Source organism: Melospiza georgiana, chromosome 1 (genome assembly GCF_028018845.1).
Source record: "Melospiza georgiana isolate bMelGeo1 chromosome 1, bMelGeo1.pri, whole genome shotgun sequence".
Taxonomy (NCBI): domain Eukaryota; kingdom Metazoa; phylum Chordata; class Aves; order Passeriformes; family Passerellidae; genus Melospiza; species Melospiza georgiana.
The window spans coordinates 29519481-29534057 of NC_080430.1; the positions used below are offsets into that span (position 1 = coordinate 29519481).

The window sequence follows — 14577 nt, forward strand, 5'->3', positions numbered from 1 at the left end:
ATATGCTTCTGTGTAGAGTTTATTAGTATGAATTATTGTACAAAGCAAAATAAAATCATGAAGATCACGCAACTTAGTCCTCAAAAGATCAAAATAAAACAGTAGAGGATTCAAAGTAGTTATTCAGGCAGATTTTATTTGGACTGTCTAAGAAAAATGGACCAGTTTTGCCTGCACACTGCTTTCACAGCTATTATTTTTGTTGCTTTTGCAATCCAATGGTTTTGATTTTTATTTGATGCTAATAAGTTGTGAAAGCCAGAGAGCTTGCAAAGCCAAAAAAATAAACCTGGATCCACTAAAGAACCTGTTTCCTCCTTCTTAACTCTCCACTAGTCAGGAGTTCACTGGAATGAACAGATTTGATTCATTTAGTGGATTAAGACTATTTTATAAGAACTTGGCAGAAATTAGCGATTACTTAGAAGGTGATAAATAGTCCAATAAGAGTCCTGAAAACATCAAATTATGATTGCACCAATTTATAATACAACTATAGCTATATAACAATATTGGTTCTATCACTATCTTAATCAGAATACTCTAGAATTCCTTATCTGTTTCAGATGAGCTACCCTTGAGTAATGTAACTAAAAAAATCAGTGTGAAAAAGCCGACCTGAATCCAAGGCACTAAAGTCCTACCAATACCCAGGAGTTAAAACTAGATGTGTTTGCTTTTTCAAATATCTCTCTGTCAATGAAAAGCTTCTTACTTTCAACAGCAAGATCCTCAGATAGTCCCTTAGACGAAACATTCACTTATCTCTCTCTGCTCTTAAAAGTAGAGATTGGACAACTAAAACAAAGAATTTTTTTCTTGAAATGTATTATTTCAAGATGAATGAGCTCAAAGCAAATTGAAGATTTTTGACTTTATTTTAAACCAAGAAGTTTGATTGAGATGCTTTTGTTTCAGGCAATAATTTGTTCTACTATTTGCAATAATTTGTTCTGCTATTTGACTATTGTTACTTTATAATATTGAAGTGAAAAAAACAAAAAAAACCCCGAAGTGAAATAAGTGTGTCAACCCAGGTAGGATGAAACATTCTAACTACTCACCTTGAATCTCACACCTGTTTATGTTTGTCTTAACATTTTGTATAAAAAGTGATTTCCAATTTTCATGGACTTGAAAACATTTTATAGGTTTTATTTTATTTTGATTTGGTTAGAGAACTAGAAAAAAAGTTTCCCTAATCCTCTCCATTTTCCTTTAATATCTTTTCATTTCTCACACACAGGAAACAAAAAAAAGCAAAAGTAATAAAAGGGAAGAGAAGGAGTAAGGAATTCTGTATCCTTTTATTCAGAAAAGTCTCAGCTATTTTCAGTAGTTGTTAAAACATATCAAAGCATATGCCATGTTTTTTTATTGAACTGTATATTTTAGACTGCTATCCAGAAGGCAAGGCAAATACTAGCAAGTTGCTTCTAGCAAGAGGCTCTTCTCAGTTGTTGGTATCTTGGTAACACATTTTTAGGTCCAATTCACAAGTCTGACAGATGAATTCCTGCTTTTTACATGTTTTATGGTCTGAGGATGCAGTTTAACAAGACTCGGATAACCCCAGGAGCTGATCACCCCCCATGCACACAATACAGAAAGATACATTTGGAATGGATTCACTTTAGGGCAACACTTTCATTAGAAGCAAAGATAGCCCAAAAAGATGTTGGAATTGCAGTCCAGAACACTTCTCATCCTGTGCTAGAATGTTCTCAGCTGAAAATGACAAAGAACTTTAAAAGATTTGTATATATAACCCTCTCCTGACTTCTCTAAATAAGGTAACTTTTACACTAATAGGTTTCACTTCTAAGACCATAAAAAAAAATTGACCAGGAATTCAGCCATGATTATGGCAACTCAACTCACTGCTTACACAGCAAGCAGAAGCAGGATAAGCTCTTTTATGTACGTGCAATGACAGGTATCTTCCCTAAAATGTGATAAACTCGCTAGCTGGTCTCAAAAGGAAGTGGGAAGAGCTATGAAGTAGGTATAAAACAATGTAGTTAATGGCCAGACTCTGCCTCTCAGCATCCTGCTTCACTACCACTTAGAGCTGTTTCCTAGTGTCTGACCACTCTTTGTAGGCAAACTACATGAAACCAAAACCAGGATAAATTAATAGATGTAGAGAGTATAGTAACATGCAGATGTGCAATGAATTCAGGTAATAGCTAAGGAAAAAATATAGCATCCCTTTCTCCATAAAACAAAATCTGGAATGTTCAAACTGAAACCAGGCATCTTCAACTGTATTAGCTTCCAACCAGCAAAATAAACAACCTATTCAAACATTTCATGGTTTCCACATGAAGATAAACCAAACAAATTCCGTCAGGACAAATGTGATCACTCCCAGACTCTATAGAGGGCTGCTGTATTATTTTGCCTTGGTTTCAAGTGATAACTAGAGCTTTATATTTACTTTTTTCTCATAACACCTATTTCCAACTTTTAAACATACAAAGTGTTTTGTGTGTTCTGCATTTGGTAATCAGTTGTTAAACACAGCATTTGCTAATCTTCTTTCATCAGGCAATTTTTATTTGGCATTGGCAAGAAAAGGAAATTTTAAAACATTCTCTTTGGGCTGCGTAATACCCACATATAAAATCAAATATAGCATTGTTGCTTTCTCTATATTCTCCTATGCCCTGACTCTAAACATCATAGAAAACAGAACTTCTGCATGGGAATGATGTAATAAGGCAGTAATAAAGGAAATAAATCACAGCACATATAATGGCTTGATTTTATCTTACTGATCTATTGCCCACTTTAGACAAAAGGCACTGGCTGGTTAGAATTTTAGCATGCAATTGCCCAGATGTCATGAACTAGTTTTCAGTCTCTGTAGTTATTTCAGGTGCTGCTAATAGGAAAACAGAGGCTCAACTTTTACTATGCTTTTCTTCCTTTAGTGTTCACAAGAAGCTTCTGAAAAAATAGACTGAGCAGAAGATAGCATTTATGATTTTAAAAAGTAATAAAACATATTATAGAACATTTTGAATTAATTTCTGCATTCCTACACAAATGTATTGATTAGGATTTCCAGTGAGCTAAATTAAAGTCCAAATCTGTGTGTCCTACAAAAACATTCTGTTGCAGAAATGTTAAGTTTTCATAGCTGCTCACTGTTCTAGATGTAGGGAGAGACATTTATGGGAAGAGGACCCTGCTACCATTTCCATTGCAAGATGCAAATATTGAGTAATCCTGGACTGCATGTATTTTTAATATTTGGGGTTTCTCTATTTAAACTGTACAAGATAGAAATATCCAAAATATTTTAAATACCAGGTTGGTTCTTTGTGGTCACCTTGTATGTGCCAAACCCAGATCTTTTCCACATCAGAAACAGCTTGTTTCACTACAGCTTTTATCTCTTAAAAGTTAATTCAATCCCTCTGCCTATCATGTTTGAAGATAAAATTCAAACTAAGTCATTTGTATTTGTGGTCTTGGGAACAGAGATAGCACTCTTCTGTCTTTAGGATAATTCATGTAACTTGCCTTTTACAATAGTTTTGGAGGTAAGCTATCTAGTTTTGGAAAATAGTCTACTAATTTTGAGTATCAGCCTGTGCTGACAAGGCCAGATATGTGGGTGAGCTTGATGGGCTAAAGACAGTCCAGGGAGCACACACACACACACTGGCCATGCACAGTGCAGCTGGAGATTGCCCACTCAGGGGTGTTCTTCATGGCTGGGAGAGCCCTTCTGCACTCCTCAGACCACATATTCTGCTTCTCCTCACATGACTTGCGTGGAAGGGGAATCTCCACAAGTAAGCCAATGTCTTTCATCCAGGACACACGAATTGCCCATCTTACCCTGCCTTTGACTCTTAGACATGGCAATGTACTTTACATGACATTTTAAATCAACTTTGAATGTAACATTTATGAGAGTGCAAAGTGATCAATAAGCAACAGCTCTGTCAGCATGAGTCTTTCACATCTGTGGAAATACAGGGTATGAAACAAATTCACGCATTTGTGCATTAACAAAAAAAGCCCCAAAAACAAAACCAAAAACCCAAACAAAATACTCTAGTACTTCAACTACAGTTACACAGACAAATATCTACCCATGTGGAATATGTCAGTTGTCACTAGGGACTAATATCAGTGAAGTGATTTGCTAGTATGGAGATCTCTATCCATGTGTTATTATGATGTAGAAAAGAATGCAATTTGACAGGGATTGTAGGATTACTGTCTTATAGAAAAAATTGCTTTGACTTACAAACCAAATTACATCAGTAACAAGATGTGTGAAATACTAGAGCTTCATTTCTGCAGACACCCTCAGATATACAACTGAACATTAATGATCTCATTGGCATGGCTGTTACTTTTAAAATGCAAACTGCATACAGCTACATGCTAATCACTGACTGCTTTGGGATAAGGAGGGTTAGAAAATAAAGTTTATGAGAGCAAGTGTTGACAAAAGAAAACACAAAATTTCAGTCAGTATATGTTAAGATGTATTTTCTATGTTCAGAGAACTACTTTGCTTTATCTTTGGCTGCATGTTTCTGATTTCTATTAAGTATGACTACCTCCTTGTCTTGTCAAACAATTAAAGTGACAAAAGTAATAGCAGATGCTTCTTTCATAGGTAAAACTACAGCAAGCAGACCATAGCTTGCGTTTTATTACAGCTGCTCTGTACAGCCTAGTAATTGCAAGGTAATTGAAAAGATCCTGATAATAAACTGCCAGTTTACTTTTTTTTTTTTAAATAAATATATAACCCAATTCAGGCTTCATTTTAACAACACATTAGATGGTTTCCAACTTGTCTTGATTTTTGTTTTATTTTATGATTGTAAATAAACCCTGGAAAATTCCTTCCCAGATTTACCACCTGAAACTGCAGCTGTTGGCTGACACTATCAAAGCCTCGCAATTCCGAACTCACGTGCAAATCTCATCAAGCGCAGACACTTCTAATTGATTCCAGAAGTTTTTCTTTTACTAAGATCAGCGGGCAGAAGAAGAATAATGAGCAGCTTTTAAGCAGAGGGGGAAGGGTGTTGAGCTCAGGGAGTGGAGATTTTAAAAGCTCCAGCTCAACTGCTCTGCCAGAAATGCAGAGCAATTTTACGGTCAATTGGCCGGAGCATCTGGAACTATACATCATAGTCCTTAGTTGATGGTGGTGAAGCCGACTCTCAAACTGGCTAAGTCTAAAATCAGTAATGACTCTGCTGTCACACCTAAGTGGAAACTAACTTAATCTACTGCCAGATTTTACTGTGACTTTTTCTAAGGGACATTATTCCCCTTAGGGCAGTTGTCAAGAATATTAAAAGTCCAGTCCCTGGGATACACTGCATGGCATAGCAAACTTTTCTGAATGAAGCTAACATAGAAAAAAACGATTACAACGCGTGTTTGTTTAATTCCATGTGTGTTGACAAGGCTTTTTATCATAGGCAGCAGAGTTTCCTTCCATCCCCAGTTTCATTTCTAAAATATATTTGAAATACACCAGCCAATCTAGTTATGGCACAGAGACTGCATAAATGCTGAGGTCATAAATCACAGCACAGGGCATGGAGTTTTCACCTTAATGGAAACCAAATATGGGACACGCGGCTCTTTGAAATGTGGCACAGATGATCGTAACGAGGGACCAAGAAAAAAATGCTACAGAGCAGAAAACTATCGTTGATGTGGAAATAAGTTCTTATGAGTAAATGTTTGTTTTATGTCTGTATTCATAAGTCAGTATTCCAACACTGGTAAATTATACTAAGAAACAAGTGAGGTAACAGCAGCTCTTTGTATGATGAAAGGAAAAATAAGTAGTGTGATAATATATCACATTAAGAGGGACTTCTGTAGAACACATGATACAGTGTAAATTAGTTCTTTAATAAAGAGATATTTTATGTTTTATCCAGACCAATTAGATTCTATGCCATAAGAAATACCAGAATTGCATCAAAGATCAGGGAAGCAGTCCATTTGGTACAGAATACTGTCTCCAAAAGTTTTTGGAACAGATGCATCTACCATGTTTAGATACTCTGGAGGAGCAAATAAGCTATTTGACCACAATAAAGCTCATTTCTACCTTCATTAGTTAAGGGCTGAATTACACCCTGCAGCACAAGATTCTGTATATCTTCCAAAGCTGGTTATATTTCTAATGTACCACATGCCCACATAGAAAAGAAAACAAGTTATTAATTTAAAACATCACACATGTATAAAACCTCCCTTTTTCTCTCTTTTCCACCACTCAAGTTGCCCTAGATTTGTTGTCCTTCCTACCTGTAAATTAACATATGCCAGCCAACGTGGCATAGCCAGGCAGCTCATTAAGTTGCAATGCAGAAGGATGAAAAGATTAACTCTTAGATACAATGCCTTAGTTACAATAAAGGTAAAAGATAAACACATCAAGACAGACATCTATTTCCTCCTCCCTCTTCCTCACTCCTAGCCTCTTATTTTAAGTCTGAGTTGCAGCTACTATGAGAGTTGGTGAAAATATTTAAAACAAGAGTTCCAACAACATGTCAATGGCTCTCATTTCTACTTGCTCCTCATTAGTACTACTGTCAAATAACAGCCAGTGTTTGACCAAATTCAGCTCATGGAATATGCTGGCTGGTGCCAAACCAGTGCAGTTGGATGGAAACACTTTAAAGAGGTGGACCATCATCACAGATTTATTTTTACATATCGTGCCTGCTGAACTGTCACATAACTGAACACACAAGCAATGTTTTCTGCTACCTCCAGGTGGTTAGGAGGCTCCAGGCCCAGTCTGACAGAAAATGATTTGGCTTTAGTAATACACACAATCATCACATTACGCAGGCATGAAGTAATCAGCCTAAAGAAAGCTAACTAATATAGGATGTGGCAGCATAGATTCTAAAAAGAAACACACCAGCTCTTCAAACCAGTCAAATATATTCCCTGTCACCAAGGTTTTTATTGACCTCCACCCACAAAATAATTTTCTTAAGATATAAAAATTTCCTCATATATCACTACTTTTTTCTTAAATAAACAAATAACACATAAAACCTCAAACAAAGAAACAACAACAAAAAAAATCACTCCCCCTCCCACATTGACCTAATCATCCATATGAAATATATACAGGAAAAAAAAACAGAAAATGCTTGCTGAGGAATGTACACTGTTCCACCTCCTGTGGTCACTTTTGTAGTGATGATAGCTTCAAATTATTTTCTTGGAGAAGAAAAGGACACTGGGAGAGATCCCCATGAGTATATCATATAATGAATTCAAATACAATAGTAGGGAGGAAAATATATTTAAATTATCAGAAAAATAACATAATTTTCATAAGGAACCAAGTCTGGTAACACACAACTTCAAAGCATTGATGGAGTCAATGCTGGCTTTACTTGACTGCAGACATAACATAACAACATATTAAGACTGCAGCTTCAGCAAAAGCAGAAGTCTTTCTTTCTTACACAACTATAACATCATTTTGCTTCCTCCTTCCCTGAGCCCCAGCATTAAGAAACTTTCTTGCTCCACAGCAAGTTGCATCACTTACCTGAAAAAAATCTTTGTCTGGCTTAGTCAGTCCTGCTAGCAAAGCCAGTTAGCAAGATAGCAAGGAGGGTGAGAGCCAGAGGGCAAGACTGCTCCTTCTACTCATATTGCCATCTTTAGATGCTTTTTTCATGTCCACCTGAGCTAATCTAATCACAAAGTGGGAAAGGCTTGCTCCTTGTTTCCTCTGCTCCTCTCCCCTCTCTAACTGGCTCCCTAGTTTTCTCTCATTTCTTCTTTATTTCCCATTTAGTTTCCCCTCAGAAGGTGTTCTTCCAATGCAGTAATTCAGATAATTGTCAAGTCTCCTTATGAGCCAAACACAGTAATTTTCAGTTTAAAGCACCTATTTTTGGCAATGAGAATACCCTTCAAATAGTATTGCAAGGCTATGTTCTTTAGAAATCTTTACTGATCCTAAAGTAGTCCGAGAAATAGGAACATATGAAACATAGTAGCAGAAAATCTCCCACACATACGGAAAACAGTAACATACTTTATCCCTCATTATTGAACATGCTGTTGGTAAAATCAGTCTTGCACTTATCTGCTGCAATGTGCACCATTAACTTAAGAATTCTGAGAAAGAATTGTTTATTAGATTCTTAAAACACTTCTTTCTCCTTAAGTAATCATGCCCTTGAAGGCTTAATTTATAGAAAAAGTCAACACAAACCCTCTTACATGATGTTGTGCTTTCATTCTTTAACAATGGATTACTAAAGAATTGTTAACTTGGTAACACACAAGGATGAAGATGTAACAACAACATCTTCGAGGATATTTCTGGTTATGACTACCAGAAATATTAGATTAAAAAGACCCAAGTCAGCTAAATATAGATGTATGTTAAAGACAAGATATTTCCAAGAGGAAAACAAAATTATTAATTAAATATTTCAATTTACACTTAAAATTTGTAAGAGAACGTGAAAGTGAAACAGAGCAAAGGAAGTTTAAAATCAAGCAGATTACCTATGTTATTATATTATGAAGGATAAACAACTTCGAATGATGAACAGAAACATTTTTTAGGATAAATTTTAGACCTAATTTCTGGGGAAACCATCTGTTTATATATATTTACTATGCTTTCTGGTACTGCTGTTTCAAAATGATCACGTCAATATTGAGGCAAGACATTATTGTTTGAAGACTTTTTAACATGAACTGAAAAATCTCCTGACAAATTCTATTAGACCCATAAGAACATGCCTACCATGCATTTAATACACTGGGAGCAAAAGTGGATCATTTATTTTAAAAGTAGGTCATTCATTTTAAAATGAGAGACATTTTGAAGTTCATTACAAATATTCAGACTGCAAAAAGGAGAACATTTTTTATTGTGAAGATGGTGAAGCACTGGAAAAAAATGTCCAATGAGGTGGTAGGGGCCTCATCCTTGGAAATTTTCAAGATCAGGTTGACTGGGGCTCAGAGCAACCTGATGTAGTTGAATATGTCTCTGCTAATTGAAGGGGATTGGACTAGAGGATCTTTATACTTCATATCCAAACTATTCTATTATTGTATGATCACAAAAGCTATTAATATAATGAAATTGTTGATTTGTGAGAAAATGTCAAGGGTGGAAATACTGGCATCACTCAGAAACAATACCTATTCTGGTTTGCCCAAGAGCAAATTATTTGAAAGACACTTATTTTTTCAGTATTTTCAAAGAAAAATTGTGTAGAAGTAGTCCTGTTTCTTGTAAAAAATGGGCTACGTAGTCAGTGTCAAACAAAGGACTAAAAAAAGAATTGTAATATGAAGGATGAAGGAACAAACACAAGGAAGAAAGTATAGGAAAGTACAGTAGAGAAGAACTCAAGATGACAATGAATTATTTCTTTTAATGACAGAAACATATAAAGAACAGAGCAAGAACCACTTCATTTTATTTTCTTCTTCGTGAAAGAAAAGGAAGCTCTAGAATTCCTGATAAACTATAGGAATATTAATCTAATATTTTTATTCTACTCATTTCTTAGTAAGAGACATTTTTATATATGAATAAAATATATATATAAATAAATATATATAAATAAAAATACCAGCAGGGCAGGTATTGAGGGTGTATATAATGACATAATTCTCGCAGAGTTCAGTTTGAATAGCCAAATAATTCAAGTCTGAAAGCTATGTCTCAAGGGCAAGGTAAATTGTTCCAAAATTTTAGAATTTGTCACTTCAAGCCCTTCTACTGTATTAGGCTACTAGGGAAATTTTACAAGCAATTTTCAAATAATATTTAAGTAAACCTCTTAAAATACCTGCTAAATTCTTGCAGACTCTTATCAAAGGAATTCAAGAACCCTTCGATTTACACACCACACCTTTGACAATGTAACAAGGGGGGCAGGGGAGTAATGAAACAATTCTCAATGAGTGGCATTTATCTAGCTTTAAATATTGTCTAATAGATATTGTTTTCCAACACAGGCAGAAAAAAAAGCGAAACAAAAGAAAACCAAAAAAAAAAAAACCAAAAAAAACCAAACAAACAAACCCAAAAAAAAAACCCAGAAAAACCTCCCAGACCCACAGCAGCAGCAGACTTTTTTTTTTTTTTTCTAATTTCATTTCTTTTAGAAAAGCAGGAGAAGCGAGACCACTTCTAACTGGGAAAGATGCTATAAATTTTCCATATGTTTGAAGTCAAAGGAACCATTCTGAACCTGAGTCTAAATTCCTACTGTTTAATTTCATTTTTTTTCCGATTTTAAGCCAAAAGAGTAACTTTCTGATGAGGTTCTACCAATCCAGCCAACCATTCATAACCTTGTTGGTTATGAATAACCATTATTTCCTGGTAACCAATAGTAAGTAGTTTGGTAATGTTGTTCAGATAGGAATACTAACAATGATTATTGTTTTTTCATTGTGATAATATTAAAAGAGATATGAAATACCAACTGTACTGGAAATGAAAATAATAAAAAGCAAAAGGCATGAAGAGGATAAAAGTGAATGCTAAGAACACAAAAGTAACCACACGTATCAGACCATAGGTCTATTTTGTCCTGTATCCACTCCTTGCCAATGGCTAAAAGTCTGCTTCTGAGGCACAGGATTAATGTTATATTTAAGTCTTCCAGCCTCCAAGAATTTTCATATTTCTCCCATTAAAGGAGAATTAAACAATCGAAAATCAGCAGTGCATTACTATTATTCACTTCAAAGCATGTGATCACAAGTAAATTATTTTTGCAAGAAGTGGTAAATGCAGTCCTTCATGACCTTTTTTCCAAGGATAACTGGCATCTCAGTAGTGAACTGGAATAATTTTCTTACAAAATAATCATAAAAAGTGAAAAATAATGAGATGAGAAAAAAATAATACTCTATTCAAATAGCATAATGAAAAATAAGGAAGCAAAATGTAAATGTTTAGTGTTTCTTTTCTGGAGAAAGATAAAAAAATCTAGAATAATAAGCACAGACATTTTAAAATAAATGTCTTACCTCATATGCATAGCCCAAGAAGGAAAAATGACTCCTAAAGTAGTCAAGTTCGTAAGCAACTATGAAGACTAAACAGCGGATGATTTCCAAAATTCCTGCTTTGGACCTAGAAAAGAGAATCAATTCAGATTAACATCCAATCTTTTCCTCTTTGCTAAGTTCAGTGACAAAGAGAAAGTAGAATTAGTTTGTGATGTCCTCCACTTACATCTAGTCATCTTTCTTAAAGTTAAGTTTTTATGGTATTTACCTTACACTGACTTACAACCATGAATTTGCTGTGGTGAGAATACCAGTACTTGCAAAATATATTTGAACTAACAAAAATGGAGCTGTATATTTACTTACTGTCCTTTGATCTCAAAAATTACCACAACAAAATTCTGAGAACTGCTACATAAGTAGTTTGTAATATTTTCAGTGGTCTACTTCCATAAATTTTTACTAATGCCTCTTTATTAACTCCCTAGGTTATTCACATGTCTGGCATGTTGACAGATTTTTACCTATCCTGAATTAAACTATTCAGTCCTTAAAAGTGAAAGGTATTCCTTTCTGAAAACATAGTGAACAGCAGGTGCAAAGCAGAACTGGTGCCTCATCCTCAAAGGAAACTTCTACTCCACATTTCTTCTCTGTCAGAGCAAATAAGTTCTTTGCAAGCAAATGTGGATGCCACTTACTCTTCTTTAGCACCACAGTGCCCATATAGACTACTTCATAATGTATCTCACTGGCCTGGCGTATTCAAGATCCAATTTTATTTGAAGCTATAGTGATGACATATAGTCTCAAGTCTACACCATCTTTCACATGATTTTGAGCTCACTCTGAGCTACACTGTGTGCCCTTCATATACCATCACGGTATCTGGCACTTACGGCCTGCTGCACAGGGCTCACACAATCCCACCTTGAAGAGCCTCAGACAGCTGGCAGGTCCCATTCACCTGCCACGGTCCCAAACCCAGAGGAATGGCCCCAGTACATGCAAGCACAGAGGAACACATGAAGAGCCCATCCCAAAACCTTTCTGCAAGGTTTTCTACACAGATGTAGTCCCTTCTTGCTATGGGAACAATCCTGGATTTAGGTGCTGGCTAGTCACATGTTATTTTCTAGTAACAGACAGCCATGTGTCTGGGTTATTATATCTCTTTATCGATATAATTTCTGAGATTTACATAGAGTTATAAATAACCCATAATGAAAGAATAAAGAACTCCACATATTTTGTATCTTACTTGTTCTCCATAAGTAGTCCAAAAGATGCCAGGGACAGAATGATAAAGCCAATTCTCAAGAGAACTGCTCCCTGTGACAACATCTGTTAAAAGGCAGACAAAAAATTCATTTAGAATAATCTGGAGAGAAATGGAGTTTTTACAGAACAGAAGCTTTAACTTACTCACTGAGTGAAGCAAGTGTTCTCTTTTAAAGTAATTTGCTACCTTAAATTTTAGGAAAAAAATCTGCTATGGATAGCACTCATACCTAGAGTAACCACATTCACAGTTGGTTCCTGAATACTGTATTAATGTTTAATGTTATCTCCTTCTGTCCTATGTGTTTTTTCCCAAAGTTGTTTTCCTTTTGACTCTACTCAAGGGGGAACAAACTTACTTCTAGATAAAAATCCCAGCAGCTCTGTTCTTTAAACGTCATATTATGTTACCAGGTCTTTACAATAGCCATCTTTGAATTCCACTGGATAAAAATGCCAATGTACTGGTGAGAATAAGAGCTCACATGACATGATCATGTTTAAGATGAAACAAAATTAATGTTTTCCCTTCATGACAACCTGACACTTGATTCCCAACTTTTTAGCTCATCTCATTAAATTCAATCAGACTTAAAACACTTTTAAACATTAACATGTGCATGAGTATTTAGATGAATCGCAGCATGAGGACTTCTGTCCTTAAAATTTACATCAGAATGACATAAACAAAATTCATAAAAATAGAAATTGTTTTGACTGTAAAGTTGGAATTTTTAAAATGTATTAAATATTTATTTTGTATTCTATACAGATGCCTTTGAAAATCAAATATTTAATCAGTTTCCTTTTTCCCCTCCCTGATTTTGTTTCAAATATTAGCTTTGAAAAGCTTTTAATTTAATTTTATTGTATTTTATTAAAACAAAACAAAAGTATTGGATCTGACTGAGTTATAGAAATCTTTTCTTGCTTCAGCAGCAAAAGAGTTTACGAACAGCATCTTGCGCTTCATTTGCAGGCATTGGAAAAATAAAACTCCACAAATGTCTGCCCTGATTTCCATAAATCCCATTCAGTGACATGCCCAACTTCCTTCGGTCGTGGCCCCAACCCCTCAAAGAGATCTAAGGTAAGTATCTGTGAGCATGGGAGGCCACAGGAGGATACTCTCAAGTTTTACAGCTGTGTGAACTTAGAGTGCTCATGTTTGCAAAACACATCAAACCACACAGTCTGGGCGGGTTTCTGTTGTTTTACTGAAGCATCACAAACACCTACTTAGATATCCTCAACAGTTATTGAACAAAGAAAACTCAATCCCAGCAATGGGCAAGCTAAACAGCAGCCTCACCAGTTTACAAGCCAGAACACAGTTCTCACAAATGACACCTGTCAAGCCACTCTGTTGCACAAATTTGTACCAGGTGAGAATTAAACTTATTACTGCATTTCCACATTACCAATCTGCTCCATTCCTCCTTATGATAAACTTTTCATCATTAGCAATAGGAGAAATTTGTTTTCAAGTGACAAAATGTTTGGAAAGAGCTTTTTTGTAAAAATCAGGCACGGATTCTATTTGAATTTAATTAAATGAAGAGTACTTTAACTGCTCATCTAGCCATACTGAGTTCAACTTCTACTTCAGCTTCCTGTATAATCTGGTTCATACAAAAATTCAAGAAGTGAGCGAAGAAAAATATGATTTGGCACAGGCATAAGGGAACTCACCCATAAATTTCTTAAAAATGCTTTGACAGGCTTTTCAATGGATGTTACTTGTCTAATAAAGGGGTTTTCCAGGGAACAAAGACTGAAATTCAAGACTTTTCTCCTTAAAGACTGTCCTCACTTTTAAGCTGAAAAATTACACCTTTTTTAAAATCTACTCATTCTTGCCAGGTGGGTCTGATTTTTCTTTGTTTCCTCTGTGGTGTACCAGGTCCTGCAGACTGCCTGAAAAATGCTCCCACAGTGGCAGAGCACTAGAGAAGCAAGGTTTTGTATCTTAGGCAGGAAAGAGAAGTAAACATCAAATCCAGATTTCCATCAAGTCATGGAGTAGCTACATTACAATATATGGCTAAAATCACACTTTATGGAAAATGAACAAAACTGCAATGGTTTTCATACAAGTACTAATATCTGTCTTCAGGAAGGATTCAACAGTACATGCTATGAATGAGCAAGGGTGTCCCTAGTTTCCAGTTTTAAAGAGCTGCATGATTTCAAACTTTTCTGTCTTTCCAGTGATCCCAAACTTCAAGCTTGTCCCAGGCATCTGGGTTTCCTTGTGACTCCAGC

General features: G+C 35.5%; 1 protein-coding gene across 2 annotated transcripts in view; it reads right to left on the reverse strand.

Annotated features, from left to right (window-relative positions):
- Positions 1-14577, reverse strand: part of AGMO (alkylglycerol monooxygenase) — a 185407-nt gene that overhangs the window by 66999 nt on the left and 103831 nt on the right. For both annotated transcript variants that reach the window (XM_058024879.1, XM_058024870.1), the window contains exons 11-12: positions 12293-12375; positions 11050-11155 (exon numbers count right to left, since the gene is read on the reverse strand). In XM_058024879.1, the coding sequence (XP_057880862.1) occupies positions 11050-11155; positions 12293-12375 (189 nt within the window). The remainder of the gene's footprint in view (positions 1-11049; positions 11156-12292; positions 12376-14577) is intronic.